At 46.2% G+C, this 23,748-nt stretch overlaps 2 protein-coding genes across 3 annotated transcripts in view; both read left to right on the top strand.

Moving 5' to 3' along the window:
- Window positions 1–5,991, top strand: part of RPRD2 (regulation of nuclear pre-mRNA domain containing 2) — a 90,752-nt gene extending 84,761 nt beyond the window's left edge. The window contains exons 11-12 of one of the 2 annotated variants that reach the window (XM_060090471.1): window positions 1,081–2,262; window positions 2,403–2,573. In XM_060090471.1, coding sequence (XP_059946454.1) covers window positions 1,081–2,262; window positions 2,403–2,491 — 1,271 coding nt within the window. In that variant the 3' untranslated portion in view covers window positions 2,492–2,573. Of the gene's footprint in view, window positions 1–1,080 lie in introns of both variants that reach the window. The other variant, XM_060090470.1, reaches the window with a different exon arrangement.
- A 6,669-nt stretch (window positions 5,992–12,660) lies between these two features.
- Window positions 12,661–23,700, top strand: TARS2 (threonyl-tRNA synthetase 2, mitochondrial). The gene is made up of 18 exons (XM_060090472.1): window positions 12,661–12,794; window positions 13,121–13,317; window positions 13,629–13,752; window positions 14,430–14,554; window positions 15,324–15,441; window positions 15,560–15,624; window positions 15,878–15,956; window positions 17,140–17,286; window positions 17,477–17,575; window positions 17,878–18,095; window positions 18,574–18,736; window positions 18,954–19,091; window positions 19,274–19,351; window positions 21,052–21,152; window positions 21,365–21,466; window positions 21,642–21,714; window positions 22,226–22,340; window positions 23,327–23,700. Exons 1-18 carry the CDS (start codon window positions 12,729–12,731, stop codon window positions 23,473–23,475), a joined length of 2,157 nt encoding a protein of 718 aa, XP_059946455.1. The 5' UTR covers window positions 12,661–12,728; the 3' UTR covers window positions 23,476–23,700.
- Window positions 23,701–23,748: the final 48 nt, after the last annotated feature.

Here is a 23,748-nt window from a genome sequence, read left to right on the forward strand (position 1 = left end):
AAATTGAAATTTTGAAGAAACATTAATTGAAGTATCATATGAAATATTATTTTCTTTCACATCATTATGAAGGAACAGTTTTAGTGTATGACTGAAAGCTGTAAATTCAGGTGAAGTATACATAAACTTTTCATTTGTGATCAGAAATTGAGGAAATTTTCCAAAATGTGATTGAATTTAAAGGACCTTCTGTTATCTCTTTATCAAGTATTTTTCCAAGCATTTTTCTGCAAGAGCAGTTTGCTTTGGTGAACTTCAGTCTTCTTTGCCCCAAAGAATTCTTTCTCAGTGCTTCTGAGAAAGTTTGTCTGTCAGTGAGTGGGGTTGAATCTCATCAGTGTCAGCCTGAATAATCCTTGAATTTTCCAAGCTATAAGAAGGGGATTGTATGTTTTCTTGTGAAAGAATCAGTGCCCCAATGGCCTAGCTGTATAAGCTTTGTGGTGTATGTTTGTATATTTATTATTGCTACATTTTACAACTAAAATTTTTACAACCAAAGCTTTGTTTCCACCAATGTGGCAAGAGATGCTCCTTGAAAAAAGCGTCCCAGTTCAAATAAATTCCTGCAATTTGCATATTGCTATCTCTCTCCTGAGAATAACAGTGTAGGTTAACTTGTTAGAGACAGTTGTGGAGGTTGGAAAGGAAGGATAGGGCAGAATATCTATTTGCGTTTAGAGGAACAGTTCCACAGACCAAACGTTAAGAAATACTGGCCTAAAATGTTATTTTAAAAGTAATTTTGCACGCTTTCTTTTCCTGCTTTGTCCTGTTTAAACTGTGAATGATTCTGACACTAAAATCTCCCCCATCCTGTTGCCTTTTATTTTGCCATGTTGGACTTGTTTCATGACTACTAGAAACATTTCAGTAATTTGCTCTTCTTATATTGATAAATAGGTCCAGTGTTTTCTATGACATTTAGTCATTACTTATTTGGTCTGGGTTCCCTTTGATCTCATATTTTAATGTCTATCTAGTTCCCAGTGGAATGAATGAGAATATCCAATTAGCCTACATTGGTTTCATTGGAAGGTAGGGAGTTCTTTTTAACTCCTCTGATCTTTGTTTCTACAGGCCTGTCATCTTTACTTCAGAGTGTTACTGGGAACCCAGTTCCGTCCAGCGAAGCTGCATCCCAGAGCACTTCGGCTTCCCCTGCCAACACCACAGTCTCTAGCATAAAAGGAAGGAATCTGCCCTCCAATACCCAATCCTTTATTCCGAAAAGCTTCAGCTATTCCCCTAATTCATCAACTTCTGAAGTCTCTTCAACCTCAGCCAGCAAGGCCTCAATTGGGCAAAGCCCAGGGCTCCCAAGCTCTACTTTCAAGCTACCATCCAACACTCTGGGGTTTGCAGGTACCCACAATACTAGCCCTGCTGCCCCACCTACTGAAGTTGCCATGTGCCAATCTTCAGAGATCTCCAAGCCAAAGCTGGAGTCAGAGTCCACCTCCCCAAGCCTGGAAATGAAGATCCACAACTTCTTAAAAGGTAATCCTGGTTTCAGTGGCTTAAACTTAAACATCCCAATCCTGAGCAGTTTGGGATCCAGTGCCCCAGCAGAAAGCCATCCCTCAGACTTCCAGCGTGGCCCTACTAGCACATCAATCGACAACATTGATGGAACCCCTGTGCGGGATGAACGGAGTGGGACACCCACCCAGGATGAGATGATGGACAAGCCCACATCCAGCAGTGTAGATACGATGTCCCTGCTTTCTAAGATCATTAGCCCTGGTTCCTCAACACCCAGCAGTACAAGATCACCACCCCCTGGGAGAGAGGAAAGCTACCCCCGAGAGCTCTCCAATTCTGTATCTACATATCGACCCTTTGGCCTGGGCAGTGAATCACCCTATAAGCAGCCTTCTGATGGAATGGAGAGACCATCTTCCCTGATGGACTCTTCACAGGAGAAATTCTATCCAGATACTTCTTTCCAGGAAGATGAAGATTACCGAGATTTTGAGTATTCAGGGCCTCCACCCTCTGCCATGATGAACCTAGAGAAGAAACCAGCCAAATCTATCCTGAAATCAAGCAAGCTTTCTGATACCACCGAGTACCAGCCCATCTTGTCCAGTTATAGCCACAGGGGCCAAGAATTTGGGGTAAAGCCTGCCTTCCCTCCATCTGTAAGGGCCCTCCTGGACTCTAGTGAGAACTGTGACCGTCTCTCGTCTTCCCCTGGGCTTTTTGGTGCCTTCAGCATAAGAGGGAATGAACCTGGGTCTGACCGGTCACCATCACCGAGTAAGAATGATTCATTTTTCACCCCTGACTCCAACCACAATAGCTTGTCTCAGTCTACCACTGGGCATCTCAGTTTGCCACAGAAGCAGTACCCAGACTCTCCTCACCCAGTTCCACATCGTTCCCTTTTCTCTCCGCAGAATACCCTTGCTGCTCCCACGGGCCACCCACCCACGTCAGGCGTGGAGAAAGTCCTGGCCTCCACCATTTCCACCACATCGACGATTGAGTTTAAGAATATGCTTAAAAATGCCTCACGAAAGCCCTCAGATGATAAACATTTTGGCCAGGCCCCCAGCAAGGGCACTTCAAGTGATGGTGTCAGTCTCTCAAACCTCTCCCAGCCCAGCTTGACAGCCACTGAGCAGCAGCAGCAAGAAGAGCACTACCGCATAGAGACCCGAGTCTCCTCCTCCTGCTTAGACTTGCCTGACAGTACGGAAGAAAAGGGGGCCCCTATAGAGACCTTGGGTTATCATAATGCATCCAATAGGAGGATGTCAGGGGAGCCAATACAGACTGTAGAGTCCATCCGAGTTCCTGGGAAGGGAAATAGAGGACATGGGCGTGAGGCTTCAAGGGTGGGTTGGTTTGATCTGAGCACCTCAGGCAGCTCTTTTGACAATGGCCCCTCAAGTGCCTCTGAGTTGGCATCCCTTGGGGGTGGGGGCAGCGGAGGCCTCACTGGCTTTAAAACAGCACCATACAAAGAACGAGCACCCCAGTTTCAGGAAAGTGTCGGCAGCTTTCGTTCCAACAGTTTCAACTCAACATTTGAGCATCATCTCCCCCCGTCCCCATTGGAACATGGGACACCCTTCCAGAGAGAGCCAGTGGGGCCATCATCTGCCCCACCTGCCCCTCCTAAGGATCATGGTGGTATCTTCTCTCGAGATGCACCCACTCATCTACCCTCTGTGGATCTTTCGAACCCCTTCACAAAGGAGGCAGCCCTGGCCCATGCTGCCCCACCTCCTCCTGGAGAGCACAGCGGAGTTCCTTTCCCCACCCCGCCCCCTCCTCCGCCCCCTGGGGAACATAGCAGCAGTGGCGGGAGTGGCGTCCCTTTTTCCACTCCTCCTCCTCCACCTCCTGTTGACCACTCTGGGGTTGTACCCTTCCCGACCCCACCACTGGCAGAGCACGGAGTGGCGGGGGCTGTGGCAGTATTTCCCAAGGACCATAGTTCCCTCCTTCAAGGGACCCTGGCTGATCATTTTGGGGTGCTCCCAGGACCCAGGGACCATGGGGGCCCCACCCAACGGGACCTCAACGGCCCTGGCCTTAGCCGTGTACGCGAGAGCCTGAGCCTGCCCTCCCTTTCTCTGGAGCACTTGGGCCCAGCCCGTGGAGGAGGAGGCGGGGGAGGCGGCGGCGGCGGCAGCGGCCCCGCCTTGGGTCCCCCACACAGAGACGCCATCAACCGGAGTGGTGTGATCTTGCGGAGTCCCCGGCCAGACTTCCGGCCTAGGGAACCTTTTCTCAGCAGAGACCCTTTTCACAGTTTAAAGAGACCCAGGCCACCTTTCGCTAGGGGCCCTCCGTTCTTTGCACCAAAACGCCCATTCTTCCCTCCCAGGTACTGATGGAAACTAAGGGAAAGGCATTTTGAACAGTCTAGAGAGAATTGGAAGTAGGGGTTTGGTTTATTATTGTTTTTGTTTGTTTTCCCTCCTTTGATTTATTTTTTCTTTTTTTTTATTATGACAGAGGACCTCCCTTCCAGATTAAAAAGTCCCATGTGCATATGCTCACATTTCACTATTCCATCCAGTCCTGCCTCCCACTGCACTTACACCCACCTTCTCCAACTTGTTTGTATTTTAAGGGGGTGGGGGGCTAAGAAACACAACCAAAGCCACTTCATTTGGCTGGGGGTTTGAGGGGTGGGGAGGAAAACAGCTCTTACCTTACCCCATCTATGGAAGAGTATTATTACATTTGAAATAAAACTTCCATCAGTACAGATAATAACATGTGCAATGTTGGGATGTTATTTTGGGCTTGGCATGTCAAAAGTAGTCAGTGGAAGGATTCCTGTCCCCTTCTCTCTCCAGCTCCGTTACTGCTGTAACCAGGGTGGCTCTCTTCCCTGTATGCTCTGTGGCCTGCTGACAGCCAGGAGATGTTGCAGGGGAGAAACCTGGGAGAACTTGGGCCTGTCAAGTTTTCTTCTGCTTTGTTTTGTTTTTAAAGGCATGTTGCAGTTCTTTACCTCTCTCCTGAAATCTAGAGCTTCTTTTTTTTTTCTTCTTTTTTTCCTCTTCTAAAGTACTATCGGGCAGTAACTTTGAGGAGATACGGACCTCATTTTATCCTAGTAAATTTTCCTGTTTATACTTGGAGTGAAAGAAAGGGGGCTGGATATAATTTAAAGGTTAAAATAAGGAGTAGCTACAATATAGAGAGCTAGAGAAAGGGACTGTTAAATGCTGTGTTGTGACCTGCCCATCTGTCATAAACAAGGAAACATTGCTGAGGTAGTTTCACACATCTTGCACCAAGCTCTTGCTTCCTGCTTTTCTTTCTTGACTTTTTCCTCCCTCAGTTGTCATTTCTGCTTTAGCCAGAAAGAAAGTCACTACAGTTGACAATTGATATGAAGGTGTAACTGAAATGTTATCAAATATTATCCCTGTATTTTTAAATAAGAAGTAGACATTTTTACCATGGTGCCTCCCTAACGTAAGTGACATTTGTTGGTAGTTTTCAGCAAAAGTTAACTACAAGGGAAAGGGAAATATTTGTCTTTATCTTTCTTTTCCCCTTGACCTAGTCCTGTATTCACCCCTCTTCTTGGTATTTCGAAGGAGGAAGTTCAGTAGCATCTTTCTTTATATTATACCTCTTTAGATCTGTCTTAGTGACAAGTGGATATTATTATATGTATCTTTACAGAGAAACAGGAGGACCCGATAAATTCAAATTTACCCCACTCTACAGATGGCAGCCTGTCACATTTCAAGGCTCAGTCCTTAACCTCACCTCCCACCCTCAATAGAAAATGATGTTTCTGCCCTTAGTCATTTTCCACGAGAAAGTGCTTTTCTTGTCCCTGAACTGAAAGGCTTCTTATTTGTATTTCTACAACTAGTACTGGGAAAAAGACAATCACTGCATTCTGAGTGTTTATATCTTTACATCTAGGGACACTGAAGGGCAAATGTTGCTTTACTACTATTTTTTATTTAGTGTCTTACCCCCAGGTACACACTGGTCATCTCCAGCCAGATGAGTAAAAGAAAAGGAAATTCTAGCAAGTTTCATATTTTCTTCCAAGTTAGTATAGGAGTAACTGTAGGAAGTATGGGATTGCTTTGGATTCCTCCAGCGAAATATTAAAGATGGGAGAGAGTGGGCAGTGTAGTGACAGAAGGTGATTATTTATCTCAGAATAAACTTGCTTTTCAGATAAAGAGCAGCTTAAACCAGGTGTGCATCATAGTTTGGGAGTTTTTGTGTAATTTATTCCATATTATTTATTTGGGCTCACCATGTTTTCTTTGGTTAGGATCCTGCAAGTCATTCATCTTCCTAATGCGTTTCTGGTTTTAAGCCAACTGTTCTTTCTTTCTTTGACCTTCTCAAGCCTCTCTGCCCTGTAGCTCTCCCCCCTCAAAAATGCATGATACCATGACCTTGTAAGTGGGGTGGGGTATATAGTGTAGCAAAGCAAAGAAACAGTACAGTTATATTGAGTCCTAAGACATTTGTTTAGAGAAAAGTATAAGAGAGTGTGAGGGTGGGGGTGGGGGGAGGGAAAGGGAGAGTTCTCTCTGACTTGAAACTGAGAGGTTTTTTTTTCCTTTGCAGAAAAGTGGGATGTTTTTTTATTCTAGGATAAAAGAATGTGAATTCTTTTTGCTGCTCTTGTTTAAGCTAAAAGTAGTGTTTACTTGAAAAGGCTCTCTGACCATTTGATTTTATCAGAAAATGCGGGGTTGTCAGGACAGTGGCTTCCTGAATGTTGGGGCAGGACTGTTGTCCTCAAAAGCATGATAGCTAATCCATGAAAGAAGGACCTTGTACAGTTTAAAGATGGACTTTTAAGGGTTGGTTTTTTTGTGGAGTGTTTTTTTTTTTTAAGCCACAAAATCCTCAGTGCATTTGTTTCAAGATGGAAGTGAGGATTTGTATGTGACTTGTCAGCTGTTGTTAACTTTAAGGAAATCTGTCTACAGCAGTAAATGAAGACAACAATGTATATATGTGATATAGTGAAACAAAAAAGACAATTCTGGTATTCATAACATGAAACAAAGGGGTTTTATTCTTTCTTTGTCTGTGATTTAAAACTCCGTGCCCATGCTCTGACTTTTGTATTTCAACCTGAGTTTAAAAAATAAACAAGATTTTTTTAAAGAAAGCATAGCATAGTGTATCTTGGCAAGGACATGATTCATATGCAAGCAGAATATGTGAGGTTGTTACTAACGTCCTTGGTGCTCACTGTAAAATCACAGACAGAGAATCAGTGGGTGGGGGTCATGAATACACTGGTACCACTTAAAACCCAGTGATACAGTATCAGAAATTGAGTCCTTGAGTATTTTGTAAGAGTTTACTCTTCAGTCAGCTTAGATGAAACCTGTCTCCCTGCTCCCCTCTGGCCTCCCAAAAGTTGAGAATAAATAGAATTTGGTTTGTTTCCAGGGAGGGTAAAATGATAAGAGAATAGGCCTTTTATCCTTTCCGATCCCAGGAATACAATGTTTGTGATATATATGGTACAGCAAACCTATCTAGATAATGTGAATATGCTAAACTTCTAATTGCAAAATATTCACTATCAATCCTGAAGTTACTGGTTCATGCAGAATTAAGCTTCAGCTGTTATTGTTTTGAAGCCGCTGTAAATTATTGCTTTTTCCCCTTTTTTCTTCCCCTCCTCCCCCTCCCCCCTTTTTTCGAATGGGCTGGGTTGCCTGTTAAGATTAAAATTAGATATGTTGGATTGGTATTCTCACGTGTTCAGTGTGGAAAGCAAAACAAGTACATGCTTTAGGGGCAACAACAATGAAATCCTTTTGAAATGTGTATTAATATCATTTAATAAAATAACTAGTTCTAAAGGTTTGACATTTTTCTTTGAGATCTGGGGCTTTGACCAAGGGCCCCTGGCTTCTCTGGTGAGTGCAAATAGGAGGGAACTTCTCCAGGAGTTGAAACTGCTGCTTTGTGGAACAGGCCTATGGTTGGAAAGACCTAAATTTTCTCCAGCAAAGACCCTACATGACTGTCCAGGGCTGAAGGTGAAACCAGCTACAGAATGCAGGAAGAAAAGCCTGGATATATCTCTGAAGATACAATTGTGTTGGCTTTTGGTCTAAGAGTGCATGGAGGGTAAAGGGGCTTGTGTATGTGCCTGCACGGTTCTAAGGCAAACACAGATGCCACAGACCACCCATCTCATCCCTTCCTTGTGACCACTTGCCCTTCCCTCTCTTCCAGGCATTCCTCTGTTTTTTTTTTTAATCTCTTTGCCCCCAAAATTGTTTTTGTTTCCTGTTCAATAAAGTATGGTTTCCTTTGTTGTGTGGTTGACTTTTCCCCTCTCGCACTGATCTTGTCCAGCTGTCGTCCCCTTTGACTTCTGCACTCAGTGTCACTGAAGGCAGTCTGAGCTTCTTGAGATCTTTATGGCCTTGTGGTTTTCTCTTTGATCCTTTATGAAATTCAATTTTGAAAGGGATGATGGGTGGGGTGAGATCAAGATGTTCAGGGAATGGTTGGTAATGAAGTGGGTATACTGTATGGATGATAACTTGTGTTATGTCTTCAAAAAGTCGTACAGTTGTGAGCGAAGAAGCATTTTTAAAGCAAACAAAATTGGGGTAGTGGTGATAGGGATCCTTCTGGCCAATGCTTTGCCCACATCTACCCTTCTTGCATATTGACAGTCTGTCATACAGAAGCTACACTCAACCCCTCTATCTTGCCCCATCCCTTTTTCATAACCCAGTGAGGCTTAATAATTGTGGAGTGTTGGCTTAAGGGGTAAAGGGAGTGGCTGCATCTAGACCAGGCTGGGTCACTGGCAGGGTAGAATGCTCTAAATAGCAGCCTTGAATACGTGAAGATACAGATGTGTCACCAGACACTTCAGAAATAGCAGCAGCCTAGGAACACACCCAGCAGGTAGGGTGTACCACTATGCTAGCTGCTTCTGGAATCTGGCTCACCCTTACTTCCTGGTCCCCATTTGGGACCTTTACTTGCCCACCTGATTCCTGTCTCCACCCCAAAGAAGCAACAGCTTTTAGAATTCCTCATCGGCCTTTCTGGGCATATTGAAAATACATAACTTCCCCAAAATTGTTCTATTTAAGCCAATATGGTATAGAAGGAATGAGTTACCCCCTCATGTATATAGACAGAATAACACAAACACTATCTGAATGGGTTTTAGGGTATTGAGGCGTTTTTCATACTTGTTTATGAGTAACTGGACAAATCCGGTCAGCTGCTGTTCACAATTGCTGAGTAATAACTCATTGAGTCTGCACAGACAAAGCTGCAAGAGGGATACCCATAAGTGAGATGGCTCCTAAGTAAACATCTTGTTCTTCCCCCACGTAGAAGTAGGAAGAAGCACATAATGCCTTAAAGGAAAGGAGCAAGTGCAATGTAAAATATCAATTTCTGACGAACTGCTGGGGGAGGACAGAAGAAACCTTTAATGCTTAGTTACAAGTTTCAGGGGAAGGGGATAAGAAGGCTGAGAGCTATCTAGAAACTGATATTACAGTTACCTTACGGTTCTATTTTATTTTTTTCCTGTCCTTTTGTTATCACTGTGGCAAGAGTCAAACGTTGAGAACACAGATATGGGTGGAGCGGCTAGTGAGCAGTGCCAACAGAACAAATACAGGCTGCAGTTGTTTGTGTTTGACTTAAAAGGGTGTTGGCTAAACCAGTACACCCTGGATCTGTTGGGGTTCCTAGCAAATTAGATGTTCCAACCACATTACCTCCTTTCCCTTCCCCACTGGATCCCCTTCTTTTTGAGAATTAAGTCCTTTGCCACATAATTTGTGGGAAGGAGATAAGACTTGAAACTTCCTACATTTTTCTTGGAGTATTTCAGTTGGAATGGGTAGAAAGAAGATGGGCAGCATCCAGTTCCTTCTGTTTTCTCCTCCCCTGGCTAGGAATCCTTTGCACCCACATGAGGCAATACTTAAGATCCCATTTTCTAGGTAGCCAATCATTGTCAAAGGCAGTAGAGATTAATGAAGTATTAATTTGAAATCTTGGTTTTTTGGGTAGTGGGCCATAGTTGTATGTAGTCTTCCGTAGATGTAGCTAGGGCCTTCTTTCAGAGTACTTTGCTCTCTGCTTTTGTTTTTTGTTTTTTTTTTTTTTTTACTTCAGCATCAAACTTAAGTTGGCACAGACTCCTGTGTTTGGGAGACTTCATATTTTTCCGTTGGTCTTGACCTGACCAACCAGGGTCATTTAAAAGTCAGAGTGGAGGTGGCTGTTTCCTTTTTTCTCAGACTCAAGAAATGTCTTGGGAAAGGGAAATGTTAGTAGAGACTTTTAGGTGAGCCAAAGGTTTTGTCTTCAAAGTTCAATTTATCCCCATGCTCTGGGTAGAAAGCTTCCCCCTCTTGATTTATTCAGCAAACTTGGCTGGACTTTCTCTTTGTAGCATCTTTAAAGCAAAGTTAAAGTTTGGCTGCGTCCTAGATCTTCATTACTAAGGGAAAAAAAAATTTTTTTTAACCTAAACTCCCCACAGTACCTACTGTAGGCTTAACCACTTGGCTAGTTCTTTGGGCCTCAAAAGCATTTGGTGGCAATGATGTAAACCTTTCTTTATGTATTTTACCTTCTTACATTTCTCTCTTTTACCTCCAATATCTTTTAAAATTTCTCTGGTGCAGGGAAATTTTGCTTCTAAAAACTAAGATTTGGAGGTAATGTGTTGATCCTGATAACAAGTGGGAAATGTACTTTACCTTCAATGGAGAGAATTCTTACAAATAGTTTAACGTTATAAAAACAATACCTCCTCAACCAAAGCTTTAGCTAACAGGATGTTTATTCTAAAAGTGGAGTAAAGCTGAGAATTTCCTAAAATTAAGGGTTTAGTATACCCTTTACTGAGGATTCCCTTTTCCCTAGACTTCTGTGAAATCTTCTGCCATTATTTCCTAAACTCTTCTTTTTCCTTAACCTTAGTGTGGTAGAGGATATTTGATAAGATGCCTCTTTGCCTCTTTTCTTGGCTTTTTATTGGACCTTTCTCTCCACCCTACATTAAAGACCTCTTAGGCCCCAAAGGCTCCTAGAAGTGTACCCTGGAGAGAAGAAAAGGAGCTGTGCTACCAAACATGCATTATGATTATCCTGGTCCCTGAGAGACAGCATAGCATGGCAGAACACAGGCCTTGGTTTCAGACGGACGGCAGCTTGACTTGTCTGAGTCATTTTCAATGTTTTAAAGGGAGCGTAAGAAGAGCTACTACTTGTCGGGGTTCTAGGAGTTAAATGAGATAGTGAAGCATGGCACTTGGCACATAGTAAAATTCCGAGGCTGAGACATGCTAGTCATAGATCAAAATCACTGTGAAGAACCAGTGCTTAATGCGTTGGCCTTAGCTAGCTTGCTTTTGCCTGCTTGCTGGTTTGCTGGCCACACAGGGCGGAATGGAATGACTTGACATTCCTTCCTTCCTCTACTGCAAAACAGGTGATGATATAGTAGTTGATTGATTGGCACCTCCTGAGCACTCAGCTCAGTGCATTGCATACAGTAAGCAGTCAGTAAATGTTTGAGGGATGAGTGCTGGAGCCACCATAACAGTGTAATCTACTTATTCCACCATCCCTCTACTATCCTTACAAAGTAGAATGATTGAAGAAGGTGTGTATCAGTATATGAATACTTTGGACTTTCGAGTCAGTACAGTGATTGGTGCATTCTTAAGTCAATAATTATTTATTGAGCAGCTACCAATTTGTTGCCTGCAATGTAACACTCCCCTGTCCCTTTTGGTGCAGAGCCATGGGGAAAGTTCTGCCTGTTGCCACACTTTCTGAATTCCCTACCTTCTCCCAACCACACACACACACACACACAAGTAATCTTCCTCTTCCACAGTCTTGTTTATTTCTTTTTGTATTTCAGGGTGTGTAACATACCAGAAGATGGAGCCAAGATCCAGGGTGGTGCCTGTGACTCAGATCAACTGCTGCCTCTCTCAGAACCTCTGGAAACTTAGATTAAACATCTTTCTCTGACAGCTTTTCCTCCACAATCCTTGATAACATCACCATTGGAAACTTGAGAACCAACTCCAACCAGCCCCACCCCCAGGTGAGGGGACTAATGGGAATTACTGAGAACCTCACAGCTGTACCTAAATTCATTTCCCCTCATACTTTACTACATATCTGGTTGTGTTTCAACTGTTATTGTGTAAAACAAATCAAATATACCTAGTACTGTGTTCTGGATATAGCAGGGAGAGGGAAGAGAAGGGATAAAGGAAGTTGAGAGCTAGGATGGGAATGAGAGGCAAAGGTCTTGTGTAGGAAGCAGAGAGCTAAGATTCTAGGGTCAGGCACTTCTTTCTGAAGTGAAGAGGGAATTGCATTGGAGTAAACTCTATTACCAGAGAAAGTCTGGTGTGGTAGAAGAATACAAGATGTGGATTCAGAATCCAGCATCAGTGCTTACTGTTTGGCCTTAAACCACTTACCTTCTCTGACCTTAAATTCTTCATCTGTAAGATTAAGAGGTTTCTAAGGCCCCTATTTAAGCACGATGAGTATGAAGGGACTCCAAGGAGTGCCCTCTGCAGATTTTTCGCTCTAGCCCCAAAGCGGTTATATTCATTTGTTCTCATAGCTTGTAGCTATTGTTGCCCATTATTGTATATTAGATGATTTACATAAAATTAACCTCAACAATTCAGAATGATAACTATTATTATTCCCATTTTATAGATAAGAAAATTGAAGCTTATCAGAAATTAATTTATCCAAAATTACATAGCGATCCAGGATTTACACTAGGTCTGTCCTGTCCCAAAGTCTATGCTTTTACCTGTTTCCTACCTGCCAGTGGAGACTACGTAAAAGAAAACTTAATGGTTAAAAGAAAATGACTACCCTTTCTAATCTGTTTTTCTCCCATTCGCACTCTGGAGAATTTTCCTGCCCCTGCCCTCAAAGCCTCAGGATATCTTATTGCTACTTTGGTCTGAAACTGCAGGTCTCTGGAATTGCCCATATGTGTAACAGTTTAGGTCTTCCGGTCAGCCGGAACCACCCGCATCGCGGCTCGTGCTGTGTGGGGTGTACCTCTTCGGAGTTCCTGGAGGTGGTCCCAGACTGGAGTGGCAGCTGTAGTAACCAATAGGCATGGACATTGTTGGGCCGGAAGCCAATGAGGAATCTGGCGATGGAGAAGCGGCGATCATTTATTTGAGGATGTACGACGGGTCTGAAAGAAAATGGGGCTGTATCAGAGGTGGCGGCGGCTTCGGATCCCAGGGTTACAAGCCTGCGGGCTGCACATGGTGCGTGAGGTACCCAAAGATTCCGAACCACATTGGACCCACCCCAGCGGAATCCCAAAGTGTAGGCTCTCAACCCAGCCTGACCCCCTCTACTCCTGCCCTGCGTCTCCAGACCCGGCTACTCTAACCCTTAGATGCGCCATCTTTTTCCTAGGGTCAGCAGCCTGGGGGGCCTAGGGCTCCCAGCCTAGGACCCGTTATCACCCAGTCCTTTTAAAGACTAGGGATTAGGACCACGGCCACTTAAATGTTCTAATTTCCCACTGTCCCCAATCCCAAGAAGGAATGGTGGGACATGTGTTACCTCCTAACATCTTTCCCTCCAGGCAGCTGTGCCGACCCCTCCACACTGGTTGGTAGAGCGGCTTGGCCTTTTTGAGGAGCTATGGACTGCTCAGGTAAAGAGGTTAGCAAGCATGACACAGAAGGAACACCGGACTATCAAGATATCACTTCCTGGAGGCCAGAAAGTGGATGCTGTGGCATGGAACACAACCCCTTACCAACTAGCCCAGCAGATCAGGTATCAGGCCCATTCTGTACCTACCAGGATAATCCTTCTATCTCTGTACTTTCTCGATTTGAGCAGGGAAAGAGCTCTGTATGTTTATTCCATTCTCATCAAGACAGCTTTTCCTGCTGATTCCTTTTTATCTGCATTAGTTTCATAGTTTCTGCCCTTCCTCTGTTATGCATCGAGGAAAACGATAGGTTCTGTTGCTCTGGTAACACATTTCCCCTTTCAAGTTTGGAGTTGCTAAGAGACTAGTCCCTCTCTACCCCGTTGGATGGTAACCTTGTTTTTCTCTTTTTCCCCATCCCCCACTGCTAAAGTTCTAAACTGGCAGATACTGCAGTGGCTGCTCAAGTGAATGGAGAACCTTATGATCTGGAGCGGCCCTTAGAGACAGATTCTGACCTCAGATTTCTGACATTCGATTCTGCAGAGGGGAAAGCAGTAAGTTTCTTCCTTATCAGGGATACAGTGGCTACTAAACTAAGAGATGTTTAAGTGGGCACTTCTAGCATTTCTTTCTTTTGCCTCAGTTTCTCCATTTGCAGTTGGGAGGGAGGCCTACCGCAGATTGCTTGTCTTGATTATTCCTGGCTAAGCTGGAAACTTAGGGTGAAAGTTTTTACTTAGCCTGGGTCTGTTAAGCAGTGATCATTGTGCTAGTGAAAGGGAGAGATATAAAGTTGAAAATAGAGGATAATATGCCACGTTAGCCCTCCAACTCTTGAGACATGCATTATAAGTCATCTGTAGCATATTTTTAATTTTAATGTGGCTTGCACAACCGAGCACATCGCCTGGCCTCCTCTCCACTTTTTCATGTCAGCTTGGATGGCATGAAAACTGACTAGCCTCCTACTATGCTCTAGAACCGGAAGCACTGAGGAGTGAGGCTTACTGTCTTCTGTGCATTGCTTCTAGTGGCCTTCTTTCTTTTCTATTCAGTTGTTTTTGTTTTCGTTTTACTTTTTACTATTTGGTGGTCACCCCAAAGTCAGGTTCCCCATTTTGTGATAGTTATTCATACTGGTTTCATGCCAGCTTCTCTGAGGAGAGGATCTGAGAGCTAGGGGCTAAAGGAGAAGGTTATGAACTCATGACCTCCGTTCTTGTGAACCCAGGTATTCTGGCACTCCAGTACCCGTGTCCTGGGGGCAGCAGCTGAACAACTTCTAGGTGCTGTCCTCTGTCAAGGTCCAAGCACAGGATGTGGCTTTTACCATGATTTCTTCCTTGGAAAGGAACGGTGAGTAGTGCAAGGAAGGAAGAGAATGATTCTGGGGTGGTTTCTTTTTCAAAGATTTCACCATATTTTACTTTATTTTTCTGTTATTTTGAGCTATATTTGACAAATAAAATTGTAATATAAAGTGTACACATGGTGATTTGATGCATGTATACATTGTGAAAGGATTCCCACAGTCGAGTTAATTAGCACATGCTTTTTTTGTGTGTGTGAGAATGCTTAAGATCTGCTCTTAGCAAATTTCACTTATGCAGTACAGAATTTATCGACTATAGTCACCATGCTATACATTAGTCTCTCAGACCTTATTCACCTTATAACTGAAAGTTTGTACCTCTTTCCTGAGGCCTTTTTCTGGGGCGTCAGGCATGTTTAGTTTGGAGGAGAAAGAAAGCTAGGGGCAGGTCCCTCCATGCCTCAACTGTGACATAGGTACCACTTTCTCCACTAGTTCATGTCCTTCCTTTTCTAAATCTGCTTGAAACTCACCTTCTCTAGCTTTTATGAATTCTTCAACTTTTACTTCATCCCTCATTACTGTTGCTCTAGTTTTCTTTATCCAGATTGCCTGCACACAACATTTAATTTCGTACAGAGAGCTTTTGCTCCAGCTGTAAACTTTGTACCTGATTTCCTATTTGTTTTCCCCTAGTCTGTTTGTCTTTGCCAATAATCTTAGATGTTTTTGGAAGGCAGGATTTCATCCCCTGGCCAACACCCAGGTGATGCTCCTTAGAGGATGGAAGCCAACCAACCCTCATCTTTCCAGGACAATCAAGAGCTCAGAGCTGCCTGTTTTGGAACGGATTTGTCAGGAACTTGCAGCTGCTGCTCAACCCTTCCGGAGACTAGAGGCTTCCCAGGATCAGCTTCGGCAGCTCTTCAAGGTGGGGCGGAGACACACAAGTTTAGGAGGATAATCTAGAGACGTGAGGGAAGGAGTGGCTCTCTCTCAGGACTTCTTCGTGGGAATAAAGACTTGTCTTCACTCTTCCCTTCTTCCAGGATAACCCCTTTAAGCTTCACCTGATCAAGGAGAAAGTGACAGGTCCAACGGCAACAGTATATGGGTGAGAGCTGTCAAGACTGAGAGAAACAGGGAGAGGTGGGGATGCACTAAAGAAGGCCAGAAATGGGATAAGGGAAAGAAGATAGAGGTAATCTGTTGCTCCCAAAAAAGAAATGGGAATTGATTTTTATCTCCCATTGCTTTCTCTGTGGAATAGTTCTTTATGTCTCTTTCTGTCAGCTAAACACCCTAGAGGGAGAATCCTAGAAGCTCAAGAATCTGGAAATCACTAACTGGCCCCTTCTTTCTCCCAGGTGTGGTATGTTGGTTGATCTGTGCAGAGGCCCCCACCTTCGGCATACTGGACAGATTGGAGGCCTGAAGCTGCTAACGGTCAGTTGTGAGGGCTGGGTTAGGTTGAGATTACTGTTTTCACTGGAGTGAGCTGGGGAATGGGAAGGTGACCCTCTCTGTCAGCCCCTTTTCTGCTCTGATAGCTATGGGGGGAATCCAGAAATAGAAAGAAACTCTGTCCCTGCCTTTTAGAAATCCCCATCTGATAACAGATACTGGACACCCTGCCAGGGCCCAGAAGCCAATTCCGAGTCCATAGTCAGACATTAGCACTAAGGGAGATGGCGAGGGAGGGCATGAACAGGCTGGACATAGTCATGTAGGGAAGGCTCCTGTGGAGAGAGCCAGTGTGGAACACCATTTGACAGGCACAGAGAGAATACTCTTAAGTCAAAGGCCTGCCCTTTCTGAAAATATTGCTCCTGGGCAAGGTGAGCTATTAGTTGGAATAGGAGCAGGGAGAGAGGGGAGAGGCAGATGTGCAGAGCAAAAAGCCCTGGACTGAAAACCTAGGCATCTACTCTTAGTCCTGTCTCTGCCACTGATGAAGTATACGGCCTTGGGTAAATCTCCTTACCCGTTTTTCCCATCTATAAAATTAAGCTGTTGATTCCTGTCCTACCCGTAAATCCACATCATAGAGACAAAACCAACTAACGCAAGAGAAAGCGTTTGAGGAAAAGTTAAAAGTGCTATAAAATGCAGGCTGTTTCTTATTAGTACCATACACTTGTTCAAGGAAAGAACAAGCAGAGGCATTTGAATTGCATGGATCCAGGAACAGGACCTAGTGTGGGAGACTGAGTTTTCTAGCAGCTGTATGGGAGGTTGATAAGGGGATGGATAGACTAATATTTGACCAGAACTTAGGGTTACTTCCCTGAGCAGTCATTGATTAGAAGGGAAAGGAACAAAGTACACGGGTGCTGGTAGGGCAGTGGTAGTGAGAATGGGGACAAAAAAGTGGCAGGGTAAGGTTAGAATTCAGCAGGACATATGTAGAAATCAAGGCTCAGGCACCTCCGGGGTGGTATACATGGCAGGGGGTGTCTGGAGGATGGCAGGGGCCATCCTGGTGGTGATGGTGGGAAAAGTAGAGAGAGAGGTGAGATGGGATCGTTGTCAAGTGTCATACCTGTGATGCTTATGCTCAGAGTATCATATGAGGATTGAAAGAGAGGTTGTCCTCATCTTCCCTTTGACTCCCTTTGTCCTCCCACAGAACTCATCATCCTTATGGAGGTTTTCCAGCACCCCAGAGACACTGCAGAGAGTGTCAGGAATTTCCTTCCCCACTGCAGAGGAGCTGAGGGCCTGGGAAGAGTGGAGGGAGGAAGCAGAGTTACGGGACCACCGGCGCATTGGGAAGGTACAGAGACTGGGAAAATGGGGGCAGGGTGGGGGTGATGATAAGGGTTGGAGAGAGAGGAAGGAACCTGACTGTGAAGTTGAGAGCAGATTCGGAATCCCGCAGACTGAGCAGCTTGGTCAGTTATCTCTTCTGGGTTCCCAAGCCCCTGCTTCCCCGTTGAAGTGACCGTTGCCGTTCCCGACTCCAGGAACAGGAGCTCTTCTTCTTCCATGAACTGAGCCCCGGGAGTTGCTTCTTCCTGCCTCGAGGGACAAGGGTGTATAATGTACTCGTGGCTTTTATCAGGGTAAGGAGGACCCATGTTCAGGGGAAGGAAGACTGGGGAGGGACTGAGGGCCTAGAAGAAGCCAGGTGTTAAAAGAGGGGGATTAGAAGTGTAAACATAAATATCGTAAAGTGCTAGTGACCTTTAGCAAGGGCCTAGAAATGTGTGGTCTACAGTGTGGAGCATAGCGAGGGAGGATGGTGCGTACTAGGTTGTAGCTGTGTTCAGCATGACCTGAGGGCCCAGAAGAATCACACAGCCGCCATCCTGCTTCCTCTCCCCCAAGTCACTCTGGCCTTCCATGTCTGTACCCTCCTCTCTAGGCCGAGTACACCCGCCGTGGTTTCTCAGAAGTGAAAACCCCCACGCTGTTTTCTACGAAACTCTGGGAACTGTCAGGGCACTGGGAGCATTACCGGGAAGACATGTTTGCCCTGCAGACCCCAGGCTCTGACAGCCATGCCGGCTCCCAGAGTGCCCACTCTACCAGCCATCCCACAGGCACGCTCGCCCTCAAGCCCATGAACTGTCCTGCGCACTGGTGAGCTGGGATCCAGGAGACCTGGGTCCTCCCAGGGCTAGGGCTAGGCAGCTGGTTAGTAAGTACTAAGTTGTAGAAAACTTGCAATCGTATTGGAACACCTGATTTGAGTCTTGAATCTGCCCTCTAGCTCCCTATGTGAATTTGGAAAAATCATTGCACCTCCCTAAGCCTCAGTCTCCTCATGTGTAATATCAAGGGTTTGGAGTTGCTGTCTAAGGTTCTTCTTTCAGTTCAGTGCCTATCACGGAACAGGGGCACAGTAAGTGATGTCTATTATTGTTGTTACTGAGATTCACTTTTGAACCAGACAGGGCCCAGATTGTGATGAGTGGGATTGACAGGACTCAGGCATGCCGAGGCTGGAGAGCGTGTTAGCTGATGGTGCAGAGAAGGGAAGCAAGCAGCCTGGGCGGAGGAGCAGTCTTCAGGGGCTAGTTTTCCCTGTGGCCCTGACTCCTCCCCACCCCAACCTCAGCCTGATGTTCGCCCACCGGCCCAGATCCTGGCGAGAGCTGCCCCTGCGACTGGCTGACTTCGGGGCCTTGCACCGGGCCGAGGCCTCTGGCAGTCTGGGGGGACTGACCCGGCTGCGGTGCTTCCAGCAAGATGACGCTCACATCTTCTGTGCACCCGATCAGGTGGCCCTTCCCCAGCTCCACCAAAGCATTTCTAAGCCGCCTTTCATTCTCCTTGTGAACTGCCAACGTTCCTGACCCTCAGTTGCCCTCTTTATATACGATAATTTAGCTACATTCTATCGCAACCTTTCCTTTATGTTTTTGCCCTCTTTTCCCCAAACTACCACCACCCCAGAGCTCTAGCTAGCACACAGCTCACCTGCCCTTATTCCCCCAGCTGGAAGCAGAGATCCGAGGCTGTCTTGATTTCCTCCGCTCTGTCTACACTGTCCTTGGGTTCTCCTTCCGCCTGGCACTGTCTACCCGGCCATCTGGCTTCCTGGGAGAGCCTTGCCTTTGGGACCAGGCTGAGCAGGTGAGCAGGTGGTAGGGAAGCAGAGGCAGATAAACCAGTCTCTGATGGAAGGAGAGGGGAGATGGGAATCAGGGTCCCTGGTAGAGGCATATGCTGAGAGGGTCACTGTTGGGGACTAGAGGGATCTGTTGCTCATAAAGTTTAAGATGACATATTCCTCTCTTGTATCCTTTCCTCTAAAGGTCCTTCAACAGGCCCTAGAAGAATTTGGAGAACCCTGGGACCTCAACCCTGGAGATGGTGCCTTCTATGGGCCTAAGGTAAGCTGGGGACCGTGGTTAGAGTCTTATTTATTCCTTTTTTTGTTTAGTTTATTAACTGTTTAATACGAAGGAATGTTTTTAAATTTGTGTAAGATATAAAGAAGAGCAGTACATCTCCTGCTCTTATGGAACTTAGGTCTGGTGAGGGCTTTGGGAGGTAAATAGGGTGTTTCAGCACCGTGGGATCAGTGCTGTGTAGGTACTAAGGGGGCACGTTACTCAGGAGGGTCAGGAAAGGCTTCCCATAGGAATCTCTCTCCGATCTGAAAAGTAATCGTTGGCCAAGTAAAAAGGTGCTTCAGGAGGGAACGTTGTAGGCAGAGGCTGGGGCGAAGAGTAAAAACTCACATGGCAAGTTGGAAGAGGTGTAAGAAGTCGGGGAAAAAGGACTGTAAAGTGTCTCCTGGATTTAGTGAAAAGGCTGTTAGGTTTTGAGGGTCCATTTTTCAGTAAAGTGGGGACGACATGGAGTTAGAAGTGAATGAATGAACCTAACACTTCCCAGAACATTGGCTCTTATAAGTGCAAAGGAGAGTAGCTGGCAGATCCAAAGAGATGTTGATGAAGGGAGAGACTTGAGAATGTTTAAATGCTGTGATGGGAGGGAGCCTGTTTGGGTCAGGGAGAAGTTGAAGTTGTAGAAGGGGTTTCAGTAGAGGAAAGTTTCTGGGGAGTCTTGAGGAGTGGGATCCAGAGCCCTCCACAGAAAGAACCACCTGTGCTGTTGTTTAGGGGGTAGAAGGAAAGGCTTGGGGGTAGGTGCCAGGATATTTACAGGTGTGGTGACAGAAGTTGAGACATTTTCCCGTCTCACGATACCAACTATCAGAATTCTCCATGAGATGGGAGGCAAGACCATTTGCTGAGATAGGAGTGGGGAATAGGAGAGTTGTCAGCGCAGGGGTTGAAGACGGGAAGAGAGGAGAAAGCTTGAAAATCCTTGAGGAGAACAGGATGCAGAGCTGATTAGGGCAGCCAGAGGATTGCAGGCAGCAGCAAGGGTTCAATTGAGGTTCCCAACAGCGACTTGCAATCAATCGCTGTTTTTGCGTCTGTGTGGTGTGGCGTGTTGGGCAGCACTGGGCACTTCTGTTCCAGGGCCAAGGAGGTGGGAGGCTAGGGTGCCACCAGGGTGGGGTTTTGTCATGTGGATGTGACAGAAGAACAGTGAAACCAGGGAACCAGGGAGAGTGGTTACAGCTTCATGGGGAAAGAAACAGGGGTGGGAGAGGCTGAGAGGCCTGTGAATGGGAAGAAAAATGAGGAGTTAAGGAGCCGAGAGATTGAAGAGCCATTAATAGGAATAATTGTCCGAGCTGGAAGGACAAGAGATAGTAATCAGAGCAGGTGTCTGATGGACTGTTTCAGAGGTACAGCCATTCTGGGCGATGACAGCATGAAGGATGTAGGCATAGTGTGGGCGTGGATGAAGGTCTCTAAGATGAAGAACTCAAGGAATTGAGAGGCCAGGGTGAGGATGGGCCATTCATGTGAATGTTGATGTTCCCTAATAATACACCACTATTAAGTGGAAAGAGCCACCGCCAGAGTCTGCAGCGAGTGACGGACAGCACGATGCAGCTGGGTGACACGTCTCTCCACACAGCCTGGGATGTGGCTAGGCAGAAGGGGGTGGCATGCATAATGGAGGATACTGGTTCTGGTTTCTCTCATGTCCTCCCTTCTGTCTCCTCCAGATTGACGTGCACCTCCACGATGCCCTGGGTCGGCCCCATCAGTGTGGGACAATCCAGCTTGACTTCCAACTGCCCCTGAGATTTGACCTCCAGTACAAGGGGTACAGAACCTTGTCCTGTCCCCTTTTCCCTTGGCCCATGGAATAGGTGGAGAACAACTTCCCTTTCAGCCTTTGACCCTAAAAACTAAACCACATCCTCCACACCCTCCCTTGCCAGGGCTGAAGATTCTTGGAAACTGGAAGGTGATCTTGGGTGCACATTGTGTGACACTTTTCCATTCCACCCACCCCGCCTCCCCTTTCCCTCCAAGGCAGGCGGGGGCCCTGGAGCGTCCAGTCCTCATTCATCGAGCAGTGCTAGGTTCTGTGGAAAGGATGTTGGGAGTGCTGGCGGAAAGCTGCGGGGGAAAATGGTGAGACCTCCGACCCCCGATTCCTGTTCTGGCCCTCAAGCCAGGTAGTGCATGCTCCACATCCTGGCTCCCTTCAGACTCCAGCTTCTGTTTCCTTCTAGAATCTGCTCCCTGCAGCCACACTTGGGGTCTGAGCCAGGATAAATAATTTGCCTTCCTCTGTTCTCTCAATCAGGCCACTATGGCTGTCACCATTCCAGGTGGTGGTCATACCTGTGGGGACTGAGCAAGAGGAATATGCCAGGGAGGTGAGGAGTTGGGGGTGAGGATGGGGGCCGAAGCAAGACTAATAGGGAGGCTGGGGATGAGCAATGGGTAGCAGAGGCCACATGGGGTAGTGGAAGGGGCACGGCACTTGGAATCACAAGACTGCACTCAAATTAATAAATGTTGAATGCTGACAACTGAGCACTTGGCACAAAAGGGGGCTTGGAGAAATGTTTGTTTTATTTTTCCTTTCTAGAGAGAAGTAAGGATATGGACAGTGCTAGAGTCGAGCAGCTGGTTGGGTAGAGTGGTGTCTAGAAACAGGCAGAGTCCAGGGAGGCCTGGCTCCAGGAGGAGGCCGACAAGGAGGCTGGGGGGCTGGGGAGAGGCCTCAATGTATAGAGTGAGGAGGGTTTGTCCCCGAGAACTGGAGAGCCTTGAGGCAGAGGAAGGAGGGGCAGATGGGGGAGCTTGAGGAGAACTGGCATCAGACGGTTCTAGCTCCTCAGCCTTCCGTTAAATCAGGTTCCTGTCAATGATCCTCTACCCCAGGCACAGCGGAGCCTGCGAGCTGCAGGACTGGTTGGCGACCTGGACGCTGACTGCGGACTGACCCTCGGCCGGAGGATCCGCCGGGCTCAGCTTGCCCACTACAATTTTCAGTTCGGTAAGACCGGGTCAGCACAGCCCTCAGAGCCTTGCACTCTTCCACTCGGCCTGTATGTTGTTCTTCCCTGTCTACTACGTTTGGTCATCCGCGTATTTGGGTAAATTGCAGCTCATTACCTGAGCTGGGCAGGAGCCAGGATTCAGAACTCCTGAGCCATTTGGGCCCTAGGCTCCTTCACCCCCTGACCAGCACCTCTGACCCTCAGAACAGTTTTCTTCTGACCCCCGCCCTAGCTCTTGGTGTCTGTTAGTAATTAGCCAAGGGAGCATCAGAAAGGAACAGGAAGGGATAATAAGGCATTAATTAGTTAGCTTTGCTTATTCTACACCTAGATAGAGTCAGCCCTAAGGGATGAGGAGAAAGGCCTTAAGAAAAGTAGTCTAGGCCTACCTTGCTCCTTTTTTTCATTTTCCAAGGTTCAGAGCTCTGTCTTGAAGGCAAGGAGTAGGAACGTCTCAGCCAGATTACCTGGTTCTCTAGTTTTACACATCCACTCATCCTGCCAGCCTTGGATCAAGCTGCCCATGATCCCTTGGACTTGCACGTGTATCATCCACCCTGCCACCCTCCCCTTTCTCTAATGTACACACACACACTCTCACACACTCACACTCACTCTCTCTCTGTCTCTCTCTCTCTGTCTCTCTCTCTTTCTTTCTCTTTCTTTCTCTCTCTCTCTCTCTCTCTCTGGATCTGCTTCTTGATCTGTTTGTCTTTCTTTGGCTGACCCTACTATCTCTGACTCCTGGGATCCTGAGTGGAAGTGATAAGGCATGTAGGAGAATGTCTGGAATATTTCTTTATCTCCTCAGGATGACCAGGGAACTGGAGAGCAAGAGTTAGCTAAATATATCCTTTCCCGGAACCATGTCTGAGCTCTGCTCTTCCTAAGGATTTCGGTCTCTTAAATTTCTGCATAGCAAAAGGAGATATCCTCTGGATAAATTTTCCCTGAGATTCGCAAACCTCCCCTCTTTCTGCAGTGGTTGGCCAGAAAGAGCAGAGTAAGAGAACAGTGAACATTCGGACTCGAGATAATCGTCGACTTGGGGAACAGGACTTGGCCGAGGCTGTACAGCGGCTACTGGAGCTACAGAACACCAGGGTCCCAAATGCTGAAGAAATTTTCTAAGCTTTTGTGTATAGATGTGGCAAAGACCTGTAGGAGCTATCAGGCCCCCTTAACACGGAGGGGCCCAACCTAACTGACAAGAGTCTGAAGTCCCCCAGACCCCTCAGAACTTGTGTGGAGGCATGAATCTGCTCTCATGAAAAGAGATTTGGTCTGGGGGAAGCTGTAGCTGTTTGGATGTGAGGAGAGTGAAACTAAAAATAATAAACTTGAAGCTACTGGGAATGTGTCTTCATCTCTGACTCCTGATGGGGACATAAAAGGGAGTTTGAC

Source organism: Mesoplodon densirostris, chromosome 2, assembly GCF_025265405.1.
Source record: "Mesoplodon densirostris isolate mMesDen1 chromosome 2, mMesDen1 primary haplotype, whole genome shotgun sequence".
In the NCBI taxonomy this organism is placed as follows: Eukaryota; Metazoa; Chordata; class Mammalia; order Artiodactyla; family Ziphiidae; genus Mesoplodon; species Mesoplodon densirostris.

Coding starts and splice junctions, on each gene's coding strand:
- TARS2 (XM_060090472.1), top strand. CDS start 12,729: ATGGGGCTGTATCAGAGGTGGCGGCGGCTTCGGATCCCAGGGTTACAA. Junction 14,555..15,323: donor TTCTTCCTTGGAAAGGAACG/GTGAGTAGTGCA, acceptor TCATCTTTCCAG/GACAATCAAGAGCTCAGAGC. Junction 18,737..18,953: donor TCTTCTGTGCACCCGATCAG/GTGGCCCTTCCC, acceptor TTATTCCCCCAG/CTGGAAGCAGAGATCCGAGG.